Source organism: Poecilia mexicana, unplaced genomic scaffold (genome assembly GCF_051168715.1).
Source record: "Poecilia mexicana isolate PSO_F unplaced genomic scaffold, ASM5116871v1 scaffold_13, whole genome shotgun sequence".
In the NCBI taxonomy this organism is placed as follows: Eukaryota; Metazoa; Chordata; class Actinopteri; order Cyprinodontiformes; family Poeciliidae; genus Poecilia; species Poecilia mexicana.
This window is the reverse complement of record NW_028263382.1, coordinates 33,074,297-33,100,305: the sequence shown is the minus strand read 5'-3', so window position 1 is coordinate 33,100,305 and position 26,009 is coordinate 33,074,297. Positions and strand designations below refer to the sequence as shown.

General features: G+C 40.2%; 1 protein-coding gene across 1 annotated transcript in view; it reads right to left on the bottom strand.

Moving 5' to 3' along the window:
• The window catches only part of robo1 (roundabout, axon guidance receptor, homolog 1 (Drosophila)), a 218,371-nt gene that overhangs the window by 65,265 nt on the left and 127,097 nt on the right, over positions 1-26,009 (bottom strand). Inside the window, exons 3-6 of the mRNA XM_088012089.1 lie at positions 12,255-12,412; positions 3,426-3,546; positions 2,058-2,196; positions 1,822-1,949 (exon numbers count right to left, since the gene is read on the bottom strand). Of these exons, the coding sequence (XP_087868215.1) occupies positions 1,822-1,949; positions 2,058-2,196; positions 3,426-3,546; positions 12,255-12,412 (546 nt within the window). The remainder of the gene's footprint in view (positions 1-1,821; positions 1,950-2,057; positions 2,197-3,425; positions 3,547-12,254; positions 12,413-26,009) is intronic.

The window sequence follows — 26,009 nt, the reverse complement described above, 5'->3', positions numbered from 1 at the left end:
AAGCAACAAAGCCCGACTCTGGAGATTTGATGCAGGCTGACGGCGGCCGCCGCTAAACCGACAAACTAAACTGTTGCTCCCCACATCACAGGTTTCTTCACTACTACAGCGACATCCCACTACCTATACATCGTCCCTTCTGCTTTGGCCCATTTAGACCTACAATTACCCAGCTTTTCTTTCCATCCCTGTGCCCGCGTCTGTAATTAGAAGCATGTCATTTCCGAGCGTGGGACTGTGGCCCGCTTGCCTTTAATTAGCTGGACTACTCTCTACCCACAGCCTCGCTGGCCTCTGTGCATCCCGGCCTGCTTAAACTTCACTCTGAGGAGAGAGTGGAAATTGTTCTGGGCATCAGTCAGCATCTGATTTAAACAATATGATTCCTGCCATGCCATAATTTTTTTTAACATTCCTCTTCATAACTGTGGCAAGAGAGTTTTCTTGGCTGAAGTAAAGACAGTTGAAGGATTTGCACGATTTAACTCTCACCAGATTGCGAGTTGAAAGGCATGATGTATGAAGGAAGAAAGAAAGAAATAGGGAGAGAGAGAGAGAGAGAGAAAGAAAGAAAGAAAGAAAGAAAAAAGAGGGTCAGTGCTTTGGTATGATCATGCAGACACAGTGAATTGCCCTGAGGTTAGGACATTTAATTTCCACTGAGGACAGGGGAGGTTTTAGCATTTCAAATATGATTCTAAGTCAGGAGAACAGCTTATTGAGCCATGCATCAATGCAGTTCCCTTTCATTAACTAACCTTTCATCAAGGGAAGAGAAAGAATGGGGGAGAAAAAAAAGCAATAAGAGGAGATATATTGACGGGCGTATTGGCAGGTGGACCTAATCTTATGCCTCAAACCAATCTAAGGTTTGGTGTCTTACTGAGCGAAGTGGGAAGTAATTGTAAAGGGTAGCCATGTGAAAATGAGCTATCTGTGTTTCCTTCTAGGGGGTTGGCAGATGAAAAGAGTTGCCTTAAATTTCTGCTGGTGGTGACATTAATATGACTGACCTCACTGCAGAAATTTCTCTTCATCCCCCCCCCCCCCCCCCCAACTATAGCCCCCAGCCCCAATTCCCAACCCGTTCTGCATCAATTGCGAGCCAACCCTCAAACGCCGGCATTCGCCCTCACCATATCTCCCCCATCCAATCCTCATTCTTTGCGCTCAAAGCTTCCTCCCTTCTTCCCTCCCCTCTTGTCTCACCAGACTCCAAACATTCCCATTAGTTTTGCCGTTAAATGGCCCCTGTGTTCCCCTGAGTCTCAGGAGACTTTTGGGGGGTGATCCCACCCACCCCCTATTTTCTCTGAATAGTTTCTTTCTGAATGTTCACACTCTGTGACCAGCTGCTTTATAGTCCGACCGTGTTAATAAGAGGTCCAATTGAGAGGGCCACAGGAGACACACGCATATATTCCATTGGTTCACAATCGGTACTGTAACTCTGAAAACATGAGGGACAAAGTGCCTCTAGAGAGATACCACTTGTATAAGGCAAATGAAATCGATTGGTGCTGAGCTCCCATGTGCAATAGCTCTACAATCGTTATAGATTTCAGCATTCTTTTTTTATTAGAAATCAATCAGCTAATTGAGAGAGAAGAGACTTTAAAGTGATGATCATATAGTAGCCATGCTGGTGGCTATTATTGCTTTGTAGCTGGGCTAAATTACTTTTCAATCAAGCCGCACTAAAACTCAAAATGGAAATGAATTTAGAGCGGCTGTCCAAGGGGCTATTAATAGCACATGTAGCAAAGCCAAACAGGGTAAAACTTTAGACTTATAGGGGTTATTGAACTGTGGTGTGCCTACCGTGGACGGTGAGCGTGGCTGAGGCCTCCGCCTTGCCCACCATGTTCTCTGCCACACACGTGTAGGAGCCTACGTCAGCAGAGATCACGCGGCGGATCTTCAGGGTGTGGTCCTCACGGATCTCGTATCTGGATATGTAAAGGCGCCAACAAATAAAATTTTTGCAAATATATCAGAAATAACCCAAGGCACAGACAAAGGGATCAAAAAGGAGTCTTTGCTTGGATGAGTCATACCGTCCTTTAGGGAGGTCGCCATCGTCTTTCCTCCAGCGTACAGTGGGAACTGGGTCACCACGAGCCTCGCACTTAAACTCCACACTTTGGTCCACTAAGACCACCATGCTGCTTGGGCGACGCACAAAGCTAGGACGCTCTGCAGAAAGAAAACAGGAAATCAATGAAACAGACATCTATCTAGCTATCTAATCATTAAGCTAGCTGGCTATCACTGTGAGTATTATTATCCTTCTGTGCACTTATACCACTAAAGTTGATTATTTAACTGCAAAAACAAAACCAAATTTCATTATTTTCCAGTCAGACAATCATTTTATAAGTAACTACTTTTGAACTGTGTTCACTCGCACCTTTGTAATATGCTTTCCCCGTTTTTAGTTGCCTCTTTATTCTACCATCTTAAAATGTATATTGTAATTTGCATAAAAGTCTTTCAACAAAATGCACATAATAAAATAATTAGAAATTCCCTTAGTCTGAAACAACATGTTTATTTTCAGGGAAAATGGCCAAGATTAGCAGCAAATTAATTAGAAAAATAAAAATTATTTTTGCACTCACATTCACATTATTACAACTACTATTAACAGGAATTTAATAAAACAAAACAGTCTTCACTAATTGCTTTTTGGCATGTTTTATCAACAAAATTCTTCAAATTAATAAAAAAAGCATTCTGTCCACACAAATGACAAGGTTGAGAATCTTTTTCATGTAAAAAAGTCATGTTCAAAAGCAGAATAAAACACAGTGTATTGCACTGAATGTATTGCAAATAGATAAAACCAAGGAAGAAAAAGTAAACACCTGGATGTGTGTTGTTTGTAATCACAGAATACTCCATAAACCTGAGCCCAAGATCAAATATCTGTCATATGGACGCCTGACCTAAACTAATGCTCACACTTTGTCTTATCCACGCATCCCAACAGTTTACAGCTATTACAGAACTTGATGGTAAGTTCTTGTAAATTTAAGATAAAAATACCTAAATTCTTCTTATAGGTGCTCTAATGACAGCTTGTGATATATTATAAGCCAGTTAGTGATGTAATTAGGAACCTCTGCTTCGTTCGGGACCCAGATGAGTATCTGGGTCAAAGGTGACTCATGTAAAATCTAGTCCAGCTGCTCACAGACAAGAAGCTGCAATAAGCAGCCCAGGAACCCGGTTTACAGAGAGACTGTGAGTCATGTCACACTGTGGGCTAAAGGTCAGCGACATCATTTTGTACTCTGCAAGTCAGAGACTAAACATCTGGACTTTGTTTTTACAGCAGACAAACAAAAAGAAGAGAATTAACCAGACAATGGGTTGGCATGCTGCAAAGAAGAGAGAAATAAAAAAAATAGAAGCTTAATTACCCAGAACTGTCAGTTCAGCTATTTCACTTTCACGCTCTCCGACCATATTTGTGCCGACGCATACATACTTCCCAGCGTCACTCTTGCGGGCATTCGTGATCATCAGCTTGCCTCCACGTATCTGAGTGGATACAAAAAGGTAATTAGAACCTAAATGTGGAGAAGAAGAAAGTTACACTGTTTGCCATTGACATACTAAGGCCGTCTTGACACAAGGAAACAAAAAATCCATCCAATCTGACTGATGTCAAGCTGACTTGGAAAGAAGACTGGACAACAACTGAGTCTTTACATGTGAAAAGCTGGTAGTGACATATGATAAAAGACATCAACTAGTAGCGGAGGTAATTTTTTCTTTTTTTTGCTTTGCGCTTTTGCTAACTTTGAAAACATTTGGTACACTTTGTTTCATCTAAATTCATTTTTCCAGGTAAACTCTACAGCACTAATTTTCTTTTCTGTGTTGAAGTTTTTGGTTTATGGAGGACCAAAACTGACATAATAATAAAAGCATAAATATTTATTTATGCTTTTATTTCTTTTGAATAGCTTTTATTTCTTATAAAAACATAAATATATATTTATGCTTTTATTTCTTATGTCAGTTTTGGTCCTCCATATTGCTTATCAACTTCTTCAAGTAGTAGATGATTAAAGCCACGCTCTTATTTTGAAGTAGGTGAAGACTCAGCAGTTCTGTTTCACTCTTGTTTTTTTCCCTAGTAACTTTATTTCTAACAAGAAACATGAAAAATGGACAATGTAGAACATTGTATAAACACAAATCCAATATCTAAGGGCCTTATTGAACATGCAGTCTATAATGTCAAGTTTAAATTGGAGGGCAGTAATCTTTCAAAGGCAGATATAATTTCACTTGAGCGCTAATTGAAATTAGTGTTTTAGCATTAGCTTCAGCTAAATACCATGTTGCTATTGTGCTTTTGCAATAGCAGAACTGATGTTTTTGTTTAGTCCATTAGAGTTAGCACAGGTTATGTTTTAGCTAGGGGTGCCCTCTAATTCTGTTTGCAAATGAACACAATTTTCAAGGTTTTTTTTGTAAAACAATTTGAAAACCATGAATCTTTTTTACCTCCTGTTCAGCCACAAACTTCATGTGACAAAATGTGGAAAAGTTCAAAAGGTATGACGAGACAATATACACAATAACTTACCATCAGAAATATATTCAGGAAATGATTACAGCACTTTTATATTTGTCCTTGTACAAGCAAAAACAGGAATTTCTTTAGCTTTTTCCTATTGTTCTCAGTCAGTTGGCCTATTCCTCAGGGTAAGCCATTTAAAAGACAAATCTTTGGACGATCCCCCAGCAGTGCCTCAGGTGTTACCTGAGGCACTGCTGGGACTGCAAGTGCTCCTCCAGTCATCTCAAACAACTTAGACCATCATTGAACTGGGAAAACTTTTGAAAGCATTCTTCTTGGCATCAAGTGAACGGCACAGAAACACACACACCCGCTGGTAAATGTGTGTTTGTCCAGGTGAATATCATGTCTGTTATTTCCCAGGGCTTTGATTACAGGCCAGAGGAGATGCTTTGTTCTCAGGCAGTCAGTAAGGCATCACGGGGCCCCGGCACAGGCCCATCGCAGCCCTGTGAGCTGACAACCGTGGCAGTCGGTACAGATGCAGACAATAGCATGGTGTGCCAGTGATCTCTCAGAGCTTAAGGTTTTAAATGCACACATCAGCCTTCAGGAGCGGCTTTACCCCCTGCAAGCATGTAATCAATATTCCCATTAGAAAAGCACTGACAGAGAACTTGACACACTATATCACAAAAGTCTCATCTGCCCATTACTACCTTGTTAAAACTCCGTTGCCATGATGATCCCACACATTCTGTGATGTCTCAGTTGATGTGCATCACATCACATCATGTGTCCATGAGGTTCTTTTGGCTGTCCTTTAACAATGGGACATTCGGACACAAACCATGTGAGGAACACAGCAACCTTACTGAGTAAGGTGGTCTGCTCAAAAGAGACAGAAATCAACATCTTGGATGCAGTATCATGTCGCATAACTAGTTTTCTTCAATAGTTGAAGCAAAGATGAATAGAGTTAAATTTAGGGAACTCCTGGCAGAAAACCTAAAGGTACAAAAGCCTTGGCGTGGGGACACAGCTCCAAAATTACCGGATCTATGATGGAAGGGGTTAGAGAGGGAGTTTTCAAATCCAGACCCCGAGGCCTGAATTCCTGCAACTTTTATTTGTGCTTGCTTTTAACACACCTGAGTCAAATACTGAGATTATGAGCGGGACTCTGGAGAACTTCACTGTTTATTGAGGAGATGATTCAGCAATTTGATTCAGGGTGTAAAAGTGGCAGGACAACAGCCTTGGTGTTCAGGATTTGAAGACTCCTGGCTTTCTAGTGAGGAATGTTATGTTAGAACTGCCTACATTTTATGACCTCATGGTGAATCTACAACACAGCACTTAATATACCCATGAGGTCACCATGATTAAGCCAATGACACACTGTTTCCTAACTTGCCACAGATGCTGGCATTTAAAAAAAACACCTGTTATGCAGTTTTTCCTGTTTGCTGGTAGACTGCAAATAGGGTCAGGAAGGGGGCACAGCAAGCATGTGGAACAAGGTCCTTTGTACAGATGGAACCAAAGGTGAACCTTTTGGCAACACCCTCCCCCAAAAAAAGACTGCACATCAGCCTAAACACAACACCTACACAGCCAAACATACTATTGGCTGTATTTTGGTTTAAATCTTGAATGGCCAACATTTTTCTGACATCTCTGCTAGTCTACATGTCCATGAGGTTAGAATCAGGAAACTTAAGACAGATTAAGGACAAATCTTATGGTCCGGCGGCATTCTTCTGCCCTTCACCCTCTGTTTAAAATTAATAATAAAGCAGGAGACAGGCAGTGGAAGACTGGCTTATTTAGGGCACCTTGTGGAGCTGGAAGGGTTTGAAGTATCATTATGTTACTGTTTGTTTGAGGAAAGGCTTAACAGCTAAAATACTGTGACAATCACAAAGGACCAGGGTCAGGACGGCTCAAAGAGCTCAGAAAGGGGGTGCACTGTGGTTTCCACAGGGCTTTTGGCATTAGGATCACCTTAAGGCCAGTCCATTCTATGCTGATTCTTGCCACTGCATATCTGTAGTTTCCCCATCTCCCCTGGCACACGTGGAGAGCCAGAGCAGCAGAAACCCTGAGACTGGGCTAAAGATGATGAATCCGGTGAATCTCTTCTTTTTCGCCTGTGCACATTCTCTTCTCTCAGCGCACAAGCCTGTCGAAAGTCCCAACAATCTGACTATTATCCTTGCATTACAGGGAGACAGCTCTATCCTGTTGCCTTTTGTCTCATGTCATTTGGCATTGCTGATAATGTAAAACCTCCCACATTCAGAATCGTGTTTGTTCAAATCCACACAGCAGTTCATTTTCCAAGCTTGTTATTAGCCACAACAATAAGACAAAAGGAAGGGGACAATGTGCTGCTTTTCTGCCATTTACTATGCTCCTGACAAGCTCTAAAGCAAAGCGGACATTTGACGAGGTTTAAGTGCTTGGATTTTTTTTTTCTTTGTTTCTTTTTTTTCCCTCTGCCTTGTTCCTGATAGACTAGTTCTGCAGCCGTGACTAGCAGAAGCAATATGTGGCTAAACAACATTACTTCTCATTTCTCTGTGGGAATCCTTTCAAATCTCTGTTCAGGTAGCACACCATACATGCACTGTGTGTGCTATGCTACCTGCTTTGTATGTGCTGACAGCTGTATGATGACCCAATGAAGTTTAGTGTGAACATAATTAAGTGATTTATGTTTGAACCAAATTATCAACAAGTCATATTAAAACAGACGGTAAACATGCTAGCATTAACTTAGCATTTCAACAAGGTGCTCCAAGTGAACACATGGTTAGCAGGAGAAATAGAACTTTTTAAAACATGAACAAATGCACACTTAGACTGACAGAACATCAAAATTCACACATTAAGCTGGGGTATGTGACTTTTATTAAATAATATTTTTACATATTTTGTTAGCATTATCATGTCACATAATGAGATAAATAATATTTGCAAAGCAAAGGGAAGGATCTGAGCAGCATGTACACAAGGGAGATTGACAGGGCTAAGATCCTCCTCCTGGCTCTGATTGGTTGTTTCCTATGGAACAGTGTATTTGTTCAGATGACAGCAGGACCACAGGGAGAAAGCAAAGGAGCTTCAATTTTTCCACAGATTATCTGTCTTATACTGTACAGTCAAGACATAATGGTAATTTTAAATATTGAAAAAACATATTTCTTATAAAACTTACAAGCCCCAGATTTAACTGGGTAAACCCATTTTAGAGTAGCAAATTGAAACTGACCTGCAGAAACTCTAGTTGGGACAAAATATCTGTCCCACTCAGGGAAAATGGACAGGAGAGATCGCAGCATCTCGAAAGTGAGTTAAGTGTTTAACTGCCTTTGCACACCATTACCTTAGCGAAGCGAAATACCAATACTAGTTTGGATGTGTGTTGATGGCCAGACCAGAACATCCCTATATGACATACCATCCATGTGCAAAAAGAAAATTCTGTCTGCAGGTGGTTTAGGACCTCAGTACAATCACCAAGGAGACTGCACGTTTCAGCATGTTGCAAAGGAGAAAGAGTGAACTGAACTGAATATCGGAGATTCCGACCTTTCCCCTCCTCTCCTCTCGTCACCAAATTTACAGTAACATAAACAAACTCTAGACGATGTCCCATGATTCTCCCAGTTCTGCTGACATGGCCCTCCAGAGGACAGCATCCAGGCAGCCATCCATCAGCACAGCTGATTACACATTTTCAGACGGTCAAACACGACATCTAGAAGGCCGATTGAAGAGCCTGGTGACTGTGCTCCCATAAACTTACCATCAAATGATGGTAAGTTTATGGTGAGAAACAGCAGCTGCTCAGAGCCTCCAACCCGCCGCAGGCTACAAGAGCACAATTCAGTGTCATTTGGCCAGCACGCAGCGATGGCAGCAGTATTCACAATCTTCATTCAAAGTATGTCAAGTGTGACGTAAAAAAAATAATCAAACGGAGGAAAAGCATGTTGGGTTTAAGTGGAATAATAACAGTTGAACAAAGCATAAAAAACAAAGAAGAATTTTTTTGGAAATGTAAAAGTTGCTGTTTTGAACTTGGTATCAGGCAATGGCCAATGCTGAGAGAATGGCCAACCAGATCCACGATGCTCTTTTTTTATATTCTATCAGATTAAATATACAGCATGGATTCTTTTCATCTCCCTAAAACACAAGAGATGAATAAAGCCATCCAACAAAATGCTTTCATGTGTATTTCCGCTGCGTCTGCAGTGACAGATCAAGCATGATATATACTTCCCTTTAACTAGATTACTTGCTCATTTCTTTCAGTTTTGCTCTTTAGAAGCAAAGCATGGTCTGCTAATCTTTCACGGTGGCTCTTAGTGAAACTAAACAATAGCTGCCTGGTTTAGGAGCCTTTTTCAACCTAACTGTTCTCATTTGGGAAACTGTTTACAGTTCTTTGGTAAAGACAGCTCGTGAAACAGCAATCATTCATCGATCTGGAGCATAAATTTGTGTTTGGTTGAATTCTCGGAAAATAAGATTTAAAAAAAACATCCTCTATAAATGAATAAATACAGAAATTCTGCTCAGATCTTTTGTAAGAACACACATGGAGCTGATTGATAAAAGGTTGCTTTTATCAATGGCTTTGCTGGTCTTTTAATTAACGCTGTTTGCAGATAGCTGCATGGATTCTACAGCCGAAGAGCTGCTGAGTAAAACTTTCTCTCCTTTGACTCCTCCTCCATCTCATCAATAGATCCTAATCCTGACTAATGAAACAGAACTAACTGTGACCTACATTAACAAATCCAAAAATAATCAAACATTTCAGCTGAGGATTTTCTTTACCTGCATCACAGGGTCATTAAAAACAAAGATGCAACAAGAAATTGGTCAGTGACCAGAACAGTCTGGTGGAGTAATTGTGACTAATTGTGACTTTAAGGGTGTTTTCACATCTTATAGTGACCATAAACAAATGAAGGAAACAACACATAAGCTCTTTAGAAGACACTGACCTGAGCTTTCTTCACAAAATGTAAACAAAAATAGAAAGGAGTTAGATTTTGGCGGTTGTAGAATTTCTCTTTTGACTTGTTAAAAGACAATCTAGACTCCTGATCAAAATCTTAAGACCAGTCAAAAAATTGCAAGAATTTGCACTGCAAGATTTTGCACTATTGGATCTTAAGAAGGTTCTAAGTAGAGCTTCACAATGTTAAAGGAAAAAAATCAGTGCAAGAGACAAGAACTTTTGAGCAGGGAATTTTCTAAAAACTGCATTTACACTCAAACATGATTTTTTTCAGCTGATCAAAAGTTTAAGACCATAGTCTTTAAAAGCCAAAAGCTGTGCAAAAATCTGGATTCCATGTCATTTTCTGTCAAGTCTTTACACTGTCAAGACCTCCTGATGGCAAAAGCAAAAAAGCTCACTGACTTTGAACGTGGTAGGATTGTTGAGCTGCATAAGCAAGGCCTCTCACAACGTGCCATCGCTGCTGAGGTTGGACGCAGTAAGACAGTCATTTTGCATGGAACAAAAAAGTCAAGTGGTAGACCCAAAAAAATTTCACCAGCTCTGAGCTGCAGGATCCGATTGGCTGTCCGTCAAGACACAGGACGATCCTCTACCCAAATTAAGGCCATTACTGGTGCTGACTGCAGCCCAATAACCATCAGACGGCATCTGCGAGAGAAGGGCTTCAGAAACAAAAAATGTCTTCAAAGGCCACATCTTCTTCAACGCCACAAAATTGCCCGTTTGGACTTTGCAAGGGTGCACCAAACATGGGACACTAAAAGGTGGAAAAAAGTTGTCTTCTCTGATGAGAAAAAAATTAACCTTCATGGTCCTGATGGCTTCCAACGTTACTGGCATGACAAGGAGATCCCACCTGAGATGTTTTCTACACGGCACAGTGGTGGGGGCACCATCATGATTTGGGGTGCGTTTTCCTTCAATGGAACAATGGAGCTTCAGGTTGTGCAGGGGCGTCAAACAGCAGCTGGCTATGTAGAGATGTTGCAGCGGGCATCCCTCATGACTGAGGGTCCTCATCTGTGTGGTAATGATTGGTTTTTTCAACAGGACAATGGTGCAGTTCACAATGCCCACTTGACAAAGGAGTTCTTCCAAGAGAATAACATCACTCTTTGGGACCATCCTGAATGTTCCCCGGATCTAAAGCCAATTGAAAACATTTGGGGATGGATGGCAAGGGAAGTTTACAAAAATGGACATCAGTTCCAGACAGTGGATGCCTTTCATGAAGCCATCTTCAACACTTGGAGCAACGTTCCCACTAGCCTCCTGGAAACACTGGCATCAAGCATGCCTAAACGATTGTTTGAAGTCATCAACAAGAATGGTGGAGCTACTCATTACAGAGTCCTTTTTTTTTGACACTTTGATTTCTGTTTTGGGGGGTTTTCGGGTTTTTTGAGCTATGGTCTTAAACTTTTGATCAGCTGAAAAAATCATGTTTGAGTGTAAATGCAGTTTTCAATTAATTGCCCGCTCAAAAGTTTTTGTCTCTTACGCTGATTTCTTCTTTTAACATTGTGAAGCTCTACTTAGAACCTTCTTAAGATCCAATAGTGCAAAATGCAAATTCTTGCAATTTTTTGACTGGTCTTAAGATTTCTCCTGCTAGTAAGTTGTAGATATACAACCTACTAGCTATATATATATATATATATATATATATATATATATATATATATATATATATATATATATATATATATATATACTGTAGATATACAAAGTTGCCTTTATTTTAATTATATAAAGCACTTTGAAATGCCTTGCTGCTGAAATGTGCTATACAAATAAAATTTGATTTGATTTTGATTTGATTTGTATTGGCCCAGAATCCCCTGTGCTACAGTCCACTTCCTGGTTTTGGAGCAGTCACTAGTTCTCTTGGCATTCACATGTGCATTTTGAACCACACAGAGTTCACTTGAACCGAACCAAGACCTAGATTATAAGGTGGACCAGAGTTCATTCCCAAACAAACCAGACTTTCTATGGAAACAAACTAGAGTTTGATTAAAGCAGACTAAACAAGGCTGGTGAAAACACACCCTAAAAGAGAGCGAGAGCAAGACTTTCTTTAAAGAGCAGGAAATATCCAGAAACCTTCATAGAGTGGAAGTGGTGCATTACATATCTGACAGCCAAACGTTAGCATGAATACATACGTATTGTAAATTTGGGAACAATTGAAAACTTCAACAGAATCCGCACCTCCAGGAAGCAATTGTTTCTCAATAGTTGAGGGTCCAGGCCCTCTGTACAAAGCAAAGCAAAGAACAAGATGCTGGTCTTTACCAGAATTTTGGGTAAATACAAGCTAAATCAAATTGAGTGTTGCTAATTTGCGCTAACAGCACTCTTAAGTATGGAAGTTGTGACCCTGGAAATAAGAGCCAATTTTGAATAATTTTTATGTGGCTAGACATTTCCTTATATAGATATACAAAGTTGCCTTCTTGTCATTCTTACTATTAAGACCATCAAGGCAAGGTAAAATGTTTTTAACTCTTTTTTGTAATGTTTGTAAATAGAGATCAGAGTTGAAAAAGAAATCAGTATCAGCAGGTCAGAACTTTACAAGAACTGTAAATTGGCGATGAGTCTCACAATGATAAAATAAGCAGTGCAAAATTTGCAACAATACAAACGGTATTGTGAAGTACTTACAGTGATCCTCTCATCTCTGTCATCAATATTGACTCCGTCTTTTTTCCATGATATGGTGGGTTCAGGGTGACCGCGTGGAGGCTGGCACTCCAGGACGGCCGGCTCTCCAGCTGCTACAATCACATCTGCAGGGTTTTGCCTGAAGTCGTCTCGTAGAACTACAAGAAACAGAAAAGATCATTTTAGTGAAATACTGTGAAAAAAAACAACAACCGTTACAATTATTTCTGTTTAAACAGCATAAAAGAGGGAAAAATTGACTGTTAATCCTTTTTAGTATGCTGTATACAGTGCAGTACATAGATTTTTTTAACATACATTTTGAAACATATCTGCTGATGTGTTCCATGCAATGTGGACTACCTTAAAAGAAATGTAACCTTCCTGTCATTCAGGTACGCAATAACTACTCATCAGCATTTCTCATGGACCTGACCTTCGTTTTGGCTCATATAGACTTGCAAATAGAATAATCATAAACACATTCATACATTCAGCATATGCTGAAAACTTCAGTTTTCAATCATCACTTTTTCATCTTCTTCTGGCCTTGTATGTTTCTCTCTCCTGCAATCACCTAACATGAAATATCTACATCATATTCATCCTCCTCCATTCTCGTCTTGGTAGAGACACAACGGCAGCTTTACTCGCATAGATTATACCAACTGGAAGGGATAAAAGAAAGCGGTGATTTAACTTTGGATTTTCATTACGAACCTAAAGGGGGGCGCCATCTTAATCTCAGATCTATTTTATTCATACCAGTCCCACATGGCGTGGCTCTGACATGATGAACTGAGTGACTCTGGTGTTCTTTTGAGAGCTTCAGTGAAAAATTGCAAACATGACCACAAGTCATCAGTTTACCTGCCTCATTTATATCACACAATCTGAGTCACATTCTACTTGTATGAAGACTTGGTGCAGCCACCAGTCTCTTTAGAGTTAAAGATAAATGTAAGGCTTACAAATACAGAAAGTGTGCACAAAGGAATAAGTTTACATCTACACATTGCTGTACTCATGTCAGTCCCTCAGCAACCCCAAAGGCTTTTACATTATAGTGTAAACTTACAATATTTAAGACTTCAGGAGAAATTCATTGCAGTTTATCAGCAAAACATTAAACTTGAGCTGTAGATCTTTTGAACAACAACTGGAAATGTGGCAAAAAAAAAAAAAAAAAAAAGAGCCGCTAGCCAGAAGTGGCCAGTGTGTCAACTTGTTTAGGACTAACAGTGACCAGGCGGGAACATGCGTCAACATGCTGACATATTTTAACACACTATAGTTAAGTGTTACCTGGTGGCAACATTAACGTGACTCTTGGGTGTAGAAGTTCATTTCAATTCAGTTTATTAACATAGCACCAATTATTTTGTCCATAAAATTTAAGATCACATTTACAGCAACTGCTCACCCACTTTGTACTACAGCATTTCTTCTCCGAATAGATAGAATTAATAACTGCTCAATACAGCACGGCTAAGAGAAAAATCTATTTCTAATGCTGTTCTCGCACTTTCGATTCATAAAGAGAAATCTAAGTTGGCTAAAATCAATATTAGCTGGTTAATCAAAAAAATGCACATTAGATACAATTAATCTCTAATGAGAAAAAGGATTGTGAATTTTCCTCTCGGATTAATAAAACATATTCATTCATTCATATATGCTAAAATATCTGGGCAAAAACAAAAAACCCATCCACCTGTATGTTCTGCCTGTCTGTATGCCCATGCACTTCATAGTGTTTTTATGACCTAAAACATATCAGTTATGTATGTTTTAAAGTTTCTTAATCTTTTACAAAAAAAACCACGTAATCTGATCTGTTGCTTTCAATTGCTCAAAAGTCATTTCAGTCCAATGTGAAAGTGAGGCCCATTGACAGACCCTTTGCCTACTGAGCCACCAAATTCTTTAAATCTTTACATTTTAGTAAGTCTGACTCTACTTGGTAATGCTGACTTTTCATCTCAACAAGGTTTTTGTTTTAAAAAACAAGAACAGCCCTTTATTGCATAATCACAACGACGCAATCACAACCAAACCGGTGTTGATTTAGAAGAACACCACCATATTTCACCAGTGATATTCTACTAGAATGGTATGACTCATCAGCTGTGGGGGAGGCACGCTGTACATCCACACATCTATTCACAAACCACATTAACTGCAGTTGCCCGATGGATGTCCTAGATTTCAGGCCCTTACTCAGCGCCCCAGCTGTGTGCTGTGTTCGTACCCTGTGGTTACCAAAGGATCGAGTCATTCGGGAACGCAAATGTAAACACTAAACATCCGATCCATTAAAGCATCAACTCCATGTGAAGAAACACTCCATATTTGTGTCAGCAAAGCCAATCTGGTCTGAAGAGGATTACTGAACGAATCCACAGCCTTGAGGAGCTAAACGAGCCAAACGCTTGAAGATGCGGGCTGCCAGCTCTGACTCAGATCATCCCATGATTGAGATCCACTTAAAAATTCAAAATAAAGACCAGGCTCCAGTGTGGAGTGTAATGAATGCATTTTGGAGTGATTTGGGTAGGTGTAACAATAATTGCACTCCGTCTCCACTCAGTGGGGTCTCCATCACCCCGACCAGGCTTATGGTCGTTCTTTCACATGCAAGGGTCCTTTGGGATAAGAAAAAAAATTGTAACTTGTAAAGGTGAAACAAGGAAAGAAAGAAATTACATGTCAAGAGCCTGAGGAATAGGGGGATGTTGGCATCTTTTAGTGTTTACACCAACAGCACGGTGCCCTCCAACCCCTCTCCGTAGGCGCACACTCCCCCCACCTCTCTCCTCCTCCAAACCAACACCTCTTTGTTATAAACACAGCTGAGTACAGCGCAGCAGACAGCCCTGAACATCTGCAAAGTGGAAAACAAATTCCTCTGGGATGGAGGCAGCTAGACGGTCTCCCAGACAGACAAACAGGTCTGGATCCGGATGCTCTGAACTCCTCTACTCGTCAGAGGCTGACCTGTGATGGAATGGCTTGCCTCTGGTCCTCTTGGATCAATCCAATGCTGATACTTCCTGTACCATAAAGACCTACACAATGTTAATGTTCCCCTTCTTGGATTCTAGAAGGGGCAGAAGGGGGGGAAATGCTGTCGCACTCTATGCTGTCCTTAGAATGTGTGGTGTGGTCTGTATCTGTGTTAAGGATAATGAGCCAACTCCACTATTCTGTCTCTTTTGTGAGTTTGCAGCTGTCCCCCAGCAGATAATATTTCCCGGGCTATTAACAGGAAAGCTAGACTCAGTGTGTGTGTGTGTGTGAATGTGTGTGCACATAGAGATTTTCATTTTGTAGTCTAATATGTGGAAATAGGCCACAGGTCTCAGCATGAAGACGGCTCTTTGTCCATCTTGGATTTGCTCAAATATGCTGATGATGGGATGGAGCAGGGCGGATATCCGGACCTGGACAGATATCAGTTTGCTTCGTCAAGGTAAAGGGATCCCTTCTGCACCCCATTTTCTCTTTTCATTGGTCAGAACAAAACACTTCTTGTCTCTTATGACCGACAAGGCATCCTGTGAGACTGCTGCCTCTGCACAAGACAAATGTATTTCTCAAAACACATTTTTAACATCTGCTGGGGTCTACTTAGGCTTTAATCAGCCATGCTCTACTAGTTTGTTCACCTTGAGCTTGCTCACATTCTGGTACAGTACCTGTACTAACCCTCAGCACATTTTATGGGGATTTTATCAACACAAAACTAGATTGTTTTGCCCAGGCTTCTTTTGAAAGCCTGAGCAAAACTTCTGTTCATCAGCAAAATGACAGAAAAAAAGAAACATGTTTCAACAGCTAAATAGTTTCTCAACAATGACCAACCGCTTTGACGTCTTTCAGTCCAGTTTCCGTGCTCACCGCAGTACTGAGACTGCCCTCGTCAAAGTGTTCAAGGACATCCGCATAAATACAGACTGTGGAAGAACCACAGTGTTGGTTCTGTTGGAACACAGCACAGCATTTGACACGGTTGACCACGACATGTTATTATCAACATGTTCTGCTATGAAGATGGTGCTTTTAGGGCAATATCCAAAAGGAGCGAATCTGAGCAAGTAAAGCGCACAAGTAAAATTTGCCTCGTCAACAGATTCTCCAGAGTGACCATGTGCCTCTTGGCTGCTTGTTTGGTTTATTCCCTCCACTCTATTTATGTCAGTTTAGGTGAAAAGGCCATGTCTTGGTATGTTTGCAACTGAATTGTAGTACTTCAGTCTTCCTTCAGTGTTGTATTAAATAATGCAGCTCTCCACTGCTTCAACAATATCCCTGATCAAGCTAGAGCATGTGGGCAACGCTTTTTCCAAAAAGGCCACATGAGAAATGTGCATATGTAGTAGCATTTATGAAATAGCACAAGAACCTTTGTCAATAATTTTCAAAGACTAATGTCATAGTCAAATGCAAAAAAACAATAACTGCACCCAGTGTTTTTTTGTTTTTGTTTGGTTTAGCTCATTTATTTAAGTGCTTAGTGAGAACTCTTGCTCACTTTGTTCATTCAGGAGTGAAGTGACTTCAACAGCCAAAAGCCATATCCAACAACATGTCGCCCATAACTTTGGCCATGTACACACGGAGATGACTTCAGGTGAATCCGCTTAGGCTGTGTGACCCACATTAATCCATTGTCTTGGGAGACCAGAAAGAAACATTTTTGAAGCCCGGTTGGAGCCATTTCAGAACTCCGTTGACATGTTTCTGTGTGGCCATGTGAGCTGCGTCTATTTTTAAACAATGACATCAAAGCTCCATCACTTACTCTATCCCACATGTATCTCACTCTCACAAACAGTGAGGTTTGCTTGTTGTTGTTTTGTTTTGGTGATGTTCTCTGGCAGTACTGCAGCACCACCAATTGGTCCGGCATACCTACTACATCATTTTCTGTTGGGAGGATGCACATTTTTTCTTAATTGTCTACAAAAATACATGGTGCATGTTTTTTGTATCACACGAGTCACATGATCAACAACTCAAACCATTCTCTGTTGTTTCTTTCGCCATTAATGTCGAAAGAGACAACAGAGAATGGTTTGAGGATATTTTTTAATAAACTTATCCATGTGTGATTTTAATTGCATTTTCTTTTAAATGGAAACACAGGTGGTGAGTAGTTTCCTTCTTATTAGTCAGTGCTGGCTACTTAGCTAATGTTTCCAACCTATCATTAATCAGATCAGTAGCTGGCTTCAGAATGAATATAGTGTCCTGTGTCAAGAAAGTTGCCAAGTGTGCTATAGTCTTGGTTTTGATTCAATTCAAACTGTCTCCTAAAGGTCAGCCGAGATGGCCGCTCTTAGTTCTGGGAACTCACTGGTTTTCAGCTATCCTCTGTCCACAGACACACAGCCAGACTTTTCCACAGGAAATTGAAAGCAGATGTTTAAATGTCAAATTAAAATGAGATTCCTGTGTTGCCCCTCCAACATTAATGAAAATGAAGACCTAATGCCACACGCAAGTCCGGTGGGAAGATCAGATGAGCTTTATTCTGAGGAAATTAAACCAAGTAAAACAAGCTCCCTGCAAATCTGTGGATGGATACAAAAACACGCACCAGGGGAATTAAAGGTTTATCAGAAAGCAGAGGAAGTCAACTCAGTAGAGACATGGAGCACGGCATGGGTCTCTCTTTTGGCTTTGTTCCCTGAATAAGGACAGACAAGGATAACCGTAAAACGGAGAGAAAAGTGAGTTATGATACCACAGAAAATGAACTAGAGAGAAGAACAACAAGAAGACGAGGGAAAATAAATAAATAAAATGTCTTTGTCCAATCATTTAATCCTTTATCTTATTTTTTTTATCCTATCATTTTAACATTTTATCCTCCAAGTTTCCTGGAAATATCTCAAGTCCAACTTTGAATGATTTTCAAGCTGTAACAGTTTGAGGAGGTCAGGTAAACACCATCCAATATTATTAGGCACATGTGACTCACATCACGAGTCACATGATCAACAACCAGACATTGCCAGTGGTGCAAACCAGGAAGAAGAAGGCAACAGGAAGTATTTGGAGGTTGACTGGTGTGGTGTGATTGTTAAGGACTTATTGCATACACAAACATATTTACATGTGAATTCAGTTGTGTTTCTTACTGAATGGAAACACCACAATTGCAAAATTGTGCCTTTTCAACATTAGTGGAGTACTGCCAAAGTTTTGCGCACATTTGGAATGCAGCTAGTTAAGGGGTTAAGCCATGAAAAAAAAAAAAAGCATTTCTATTTGCAGGTTTTCCTCCGTCCTGATCTTCCTCAGCTTCCAGCTCACACCTCTCCATCTAACCGCGTCACATCTCTCACTTTGTCTTGAAATTTCTCACCTCCCCCTTGGACATATGACCTCGTTAGCCTACCCGTTTCTCAGCTCACATAGATGTGCATGAAAGACGGCCTCATGGCATTGGTGTGTTAGCCCCCCATGGCCTGCTGAAAGATCGTTGCAGGTGGATGATTTGCCACCGGCGTGTGCGCAGAGAGCGTGTCTGTTTGCACCGCATATATGCGGAGTTTTCCCTCAGGGTGTGAAAATATTGTAAGACTAACAGTACTTTGAAAAAAAGAAAAAAAAAACTCTTCTTCCCCTCTTCCATCTTATATCTCTTCTTCCTCTGACCTCTTCACCAGACAGATGAAACTGCTCAAAGTAAACTCTACTCCCTCTCTCTCTGGCTCTCAGTCCTTCACTCTGAGCCGTTGGCCACCTTGCAGACACTCTACAACAGTAACAGAGTCTTGAATAGAGGATTATACACATAAACTTTACATGCACAAACGCAGAAATAAAACTGACAGGAGAGCTGAAATAAAAGCTGACATACCAATAAAATCCTCAAACATGTTCCACTTGTGAATGTTTTGCTCTTTTATGATTCACTTTATAGTTTTTGATAATATATCCAGATTCTGCACAGATAATTGCTCTCTAAGGCAGATGCTTTCTGTGCACCAATGACATTTCATAGGTTACATGTGTAGAGATGCACTTGTTTGAAGTACTTGAAAGTCTAAGTTGGCTCTTTGACCTTCAGATATTTTGTGGAGACCTGTAAATATGTCAGCGAGAACGGACGACATCGGCCCCGACGGCCTTTAGGAGTCTACACCTGCGTGCTCCAGATGCTATGAGGTCATTGTTCACTTCGGCGCATTATGTCACTGAGCGGATGCAGGATGGCCAAGTTAATGCCTGTAGGAACCGGCATCTGTGAATTAAAAATGTAAGAATAGAACAGATTAAGTGAATGGCCATGGATTCCTGTCTAGTTTTGTGTCATTTTTTTTATTTCTTAAAGGAAAATAAGCCCCATATATGGTATGAGATAACACAGTATTGGTTTGTGATAAAGTAACAACAAGCATCGAGTTTTTTATTTGCACAGTAACGCGTAAGATATTTATGACCATGTCCAAACTAGCAACAAAGGTTTTATTGGTTGCAGTTTTTAGAATTTCCTATTTTAATTCAATTAAAATGTGAATTTGTCGATTTTGGACGAACTCAAAGAATTGGATGTTCTTATGCTAAGCACTTCCAGGTTGCTCCAGCCCATGCTCTTCTGTGTGGATGTTGTTACTTAGTAAATTAAAATATCAGTGAATTTTTTTTTTTTTATGTGAAATCAGTAGGAACTATGGAGATGTTGCAAGCTGTCTAAAGTGAAACTTTTTTATACAACACGTTAAAGCTGCAATGTGTAAGTTTTACAAAAATATGTTGTTGCAGGCTCTGCTGGAGGGAAGAAGCTGTGATGTAGCAGTAACAAAAAAGCTCATACACGAGCTGATTGACAGCGCTTAGACTCCCGATTTTTTGTCTGCATATTCCAGCTAATAATTAATCGATTACTAGTTGGTGATTATTTTAATAGATTCATCACAATGTTTCAGCTCTATATAGCTCATTTTGTTGTCAATTTTTAAAGTCTACAATGTACAATAAAAAGTTACATTGTAGAAAATGGATTTTTCTTTTATGTGGAAATCATTTTCTGCTCAACTGTGATAGCCATGCTCGTTTCATGTAGTCTTTTGAGATAAAAGTAAATGACAATGGTGAGAGAATCCTATTTAAGAGACAAATAAAAATAAACGTAATCGTGGAAACTTTCAAATCAGGCCGGATTTTAGCGTGATGAGTGAACTTCAGGCAAATGTGCACTTGTGGTGCCCCAGAACGGCTCCAAGGAATAGACCATAACCATTTCCTCCTAGGATTTCAGGAGTGCTGGTATCCAAGAACAATTGCACACTACACTAAGACACGCTTTTCATCACGTACACACATGCACACACCACTGAAAGAAAATTTTGCCCCCAGCCGAACAGACAGGGAGACCATTGAGTGGCTGTGTTTGTTTAAATGGTCATAAGTCTTCTCGTCAGGCCTGAAGAGAGCGAGATGGCGGACAAAGCTAAAGGCACTGAGGGCAGCGGGGAGGTAAGTTTACGCGAGCAACTGAGTGACTGACTGGCTTGGCACCTCGTAGTTCAATAAACAGTGATTGTCTGATTAGAGTGCTGCTGGCCGAGTGGGAGTTGGAGTGAGGCAGAGAGGGGTTGAGTGCTCGAGCTGCAACAGCTGAAATGTAAGAGGCAAAACTCAGCATGCAGGGAGCAACACACTCACTTTCTCTAAGAATGTTGCAACAAATAAGGGGGGCGGGGGGGTAAATCTCATAAAATCCTGATAGGAACACCCAACTAAATCAAGACTGCAACAACATCTGCATGAAATTATCACATTTATATTGAGTGATTAAAAAATACTGACAAGCCCTGTAGGTTTGGGAGCTTTTAAAAGATTAGCATGTAGATTGAGAATACACATGAAAGGGCTTACTGCATGTACTGGGTGAGGAACAGTCTGATTAGGTAAAGGCCAAATTCAATAAAAATTCCACATTTAATCACGGGCTTAAGTGCCAATGGAGTTACATTTTGTTTCCATTCTTAAACAGTGCTTTAGCATAGCAATAAAAACAATAATGAAGGAGATATAACTGTGAGAGAGAGGTAAAACATTTTACAAGCAGATAAATTACCCCTATTTGCAGCACCTTCATAAGAGAAGGCGTACACCTACAGCGGCACAAATATCTGTTATAAAAGCAAGATGTTTACGATTATGTCCAAACTAGGCAACAAAGGTTTTAACGGTTGCAGTTTTTAGACACAGAAAGTCTCACAAACCAGAAGGAGCTTTCCTTTTTAAATGTGGTCCCAATATCTCCCAGGACGGGGAGAAACGGTAAACCTCGGTTCAATGACAGCCTCTAGCCATCGGCTAGCTTAACACAGATACAAGGGAGCAGTGTGATCGCATCTAACCAGTAAGCAGCCAGTCCAAAAGTCAAATATCAACTGTTTTTACCATTAACAGACACAGTATAGCTATTTCTACCATGTCAGGTCAATAGCACACTTGGGAGTGAATCCTGTTCCTGAAGGAAGTGGACCCAAATCTAACTTATTAAGTAGCTAGCTAGCAAGCTGCTTTCTATGAGCCTCTGAGCTTCATTTGGGCTGCAGCTTAATGAAAGAGAGCAGAGGTTTTAGTAGATAACAGGAAGAGTGAACAGAGTACAGCAGTACAGCTGTCAATACCCTCATGTTCACCCTCTGCCTTGCTTTCTGCTATGCTATAGCTAGTTCCCCACAGTGTAGCCTGCTGTGAAGGCGAGCTAGCATGGCAATCGATAACAGCAGATAAACAGTTTTCATTTAACGTGAGGTTGTTGCTCCATCATTGGAACAGCAACAGTGTGTACAGTGTGACCGTGATTGACAGCGCTAAGACCCTCCTCCTGGCTCTGATTGGTTGTTTATGTATTTCTGCAGTGGGACCACAGGAAGAAGGCAGAGGAGCTCTTTTTTCACAGATTATTTCTCTCATGTTATACTGTCATGACATAGTGAAAGTTTTAAAAAATATGATTTTTTATAAAAGTTACATACTGCAGCTTTAAACCCCTCTAACTCCAAAAAACTGCCAAAAAAGAACCCAGAGCGTCTATTTCAAAATATATTTTTTGTTCCTGTGAGCTTTTAAACAGCCCAGCTCACATTGTGTCATTTGCTGTTTTCTGACGGTATCTCACTGCGAGGCGACCTTCTGTCTGTGTGGCCCCACTAGCTAACCTTCTCATCGCATCTGCAGGGATGAGGACCTTATTAAAACAATCTTGCCAATTAACATTCCTGGCTCTTGGAGCTCCATCAGCTCTCCCTCACTCGGACCTAACCCCCTTCTTCTTGTTTTTATTGTGACAAAGAAGCAGCGTGGAGCCAGGAGCAGCGGTGATGGCGTTAAGGGGGGGGGGAAACTAAGATGTGAGGAGGCTTCTTGATTTCCTTCCTGCGGAAGTGAGATCTGTGTAGCTGTCTGTTTTAACATGCATGCTTGTTTGCCTGCCCATCTGTGTAACAGTGTCTTGAAGAAGAACAAAAAAAAGGGACAGAAGGTGCAGATGCATAATGGATAAATGGATTAGCTGCAGTGTGGATGGCACAGTCATTGCAAATGCTCCCAACAGAATGACACGCACTCATTTATGCAGCAGGGAGAATAACTCAGGAAGGTGTTCTGAGACAGGAACATGCACGCTAGCTAACTTTAGCCAGCCACTGGAGAAATTCAATCCATAAACACTACACACTTTTCCTGCAGAATGCCGTTTGACCCGCTGCTTGCCCTCCTCAGATCGTTTCGGAGTCCAAACATCTGCTGCGACTCTTTTCCACTTCGCTGTTACTCCAAGATCCCACGGCCAGATAACAGGACATTCCTCAGCCTCTTGCTCATCTTCTCAAAACAAAGCTATATTATCTACAAACAGTGGAGACCAATGCAGCAGGATTAAATAGCGGAGCTGAGCAAACTGCAGCGGGGCAACGGGAACGGGATCCTGGTGTGGATGAGGTGAGATGCTTAAAGTCTGCGCCCACGTGCTGCGGGTCAAGTGGATCCCTGAAATTTTTTCGCACCCTCAACCTTTATTTCTTTATGTCACAACCACCTTCTCGTATATTCTAATTTACATATTGCAAGATGAAGTACAGCTGAAACTAATGATTGTTTTAGTAACCGATTAATTATTATTTTGATTGCCATAATTGATTGCTAAATTAGTTTATTTCAGTGATCAGTTTATTACAATTAATCACATTAATCGCTTCAGTCCCAACAAAATAATGCATCCCTCAAACATTTACGCATCCTCAACTTTTATTTCTTTGTGACAACTACCTTCTCATTTGTATATTTATTTTGAATTATATATTGCAAGATAAACCAACACAAAGTACACTTGAAACAAATGATTTTTTTAGCAATCAATCAATTATTCTGATGATTAATTGATTACTAAATTAGTTTATTATTTAAATGATTGATTTATCACAATTGTTTACATCCTAACACAAAATAATGCATAATTATGGATTGCATGGGAAATAGATAGTTCTTAATGGTGTAGCATGCATTTGTAATTATCACCTTTATCCTGATGCCCTGAAATAAAATCTAAAACATACTGGTTATGCACGCCACACATTTGACCTTTGTGTTGGAGCAGCAAGAAGAACGTGATGAGAGCGAAACTGTGGAACAAGGAGCTTGATGACGGTAGGATGACACAAAAATAGAACTTTACTTTGGCACAATGTTAATTATTACCCTGAACAAACATCTCCCCAATATCTGACATTATCACTCGCACTCAGTTTCCCGACAATCCTTTGCAGCATCGCTATCACTGTCACATGACCAAACAAACACACATAACTAACCTCCTCCAGAAAGAAAAAGATGGAAACAAATATTGATTGTTGATATCGGCTCAGTTTAATTTTTCAGACCAATTCCAATTTGTAAAATAAATACCAATATCAATGTTAATACCGACATATTGTACATCCCTACTAGATATCGCACCTAAGTAGCTAAAATTAAGCACCCTTTATAATTGCACTGAAAGATTTTAGTTTACTGCCTAAAAATGATGATTGTGATTGTATATATAAAGCAGTGGTGGAGAAAGTACTCAAAAAATGTACTTAAGTAAAAGTACAAATACACAGACAAAAATGTACTCAAGTAAAAGTAAAACTACCACATTAACATTTCTACTTAAGTAAAAGTAAAAAAGTACTGGCATTTAAAAATACTTAAGTATTAAAAGTAAAAGTACTTGCTGAATGCATTACCTAATCCCTAATACAATATCATTAAGTGAACTGATTGTATTTAAATTGAATACATCAGAAATATGCAATTTTAATGAAGAATGCCACAGATAAAGCATGTTTTTATCTCTCTGTAACATAGTTTAGACTTAGGTATGTGATTCTATGCATCATAATTTCAGGGATGGAAACATCTTGTCTCCTGTCCTAACATAGCATGAACTTCACTTTTTTTTTTTTTTGCGACTACTGGCTGTTATTTTGAAAGAAATACAACAGAAAGGGGATGGAAAGAAGGTGGGTGTGGGAGGACATGGAACCAAGGAGCCACGTAGCATAGTTGTAGTCAAGATCACCTACCCAAGACCAAGTCAAGACAAGCACCCCAAACTACGTGACACAAAAACATTAAGTTTTACCTATCAAAATTGCTTCTCAAATTGATCTGAAGACTCCACATTCACATAAAGCACATAGATATTAAATACTTAAAGCTGAAATAAATTTAATCAGTAAAGATCTGTCCAGAAGAATCGGATGGTTCCTGAATGTCATATCAAAGCAGACTTTGGTCACAGAGTGGTTCCATATTTGCAACACCTCATTCAACACCTCCACACAATAATTCAGCGCATGAGTGACAACTTTTTTTCATCGCAGATGCAACATGTGTGTCTCTGTACAGTTAGCTTTGCTAGCATCACGTCCACAGATCTTACCTTTCTTTAAGATTTCCTTCCAAGTGACGCTAAAAGTTGGACTAAGTCCCCACCATCTGTGAAAGCGAAGCGCTGCTGATTTTACATGTCGCCATATCTTATGATTTATGCAACGCTATTATATGACTGACGATCAGACAGACATCTTCTCCCGCTCAGAGGAAACCACTGCGCATGTCTGGAGCTCCGCGTGCGAGTAAAGGTGGAGGCGATGGGTGACAACAGACACTAAGTCACGTTATTGCTTGGATTTTACGGCGCCACCTTAAGTTCCTGAACTTCACATTTTAATGGAAAAAAAAGAGCAACGAGAATTGGATGTACCAAGTAACGCGACAGTTTTGTAGAAATGTAGTGAAGTAGAAAGTACAGATACTTACTGCAAAATGTAGTGGGGTAAAAGTAGAAAGTACCCATTATTAAATCTACTTAAGTAAAGTACAGATACACAAAAATTGTAGTTAAGTACAGTAACGAAGTACTTGTATTTCGTTACTTCCCACCACTGATATGACATTTTTAAGTTTATGCACCATATAGCTAACCCAAACATAGGCGGATCTACCGGGGTGGCATGGGGTGGCAGTTGCCACCCCAACGGAGAGCCTTGCCACCCTGTTTGCCACCCCCGCTGGACATTACGAACACGAACATTTTTTTCCGACAACATTGAATGCAGCACAATGTAGTCCACACTCCATACCAGTTGGTGGCGGTAATGCTCACCTAACTTTCTAGCCAACTGCCAATAAATTTTAAGAAGAAGAAGCAAAACATTCTGATTGAGCTGACTGAGTGGC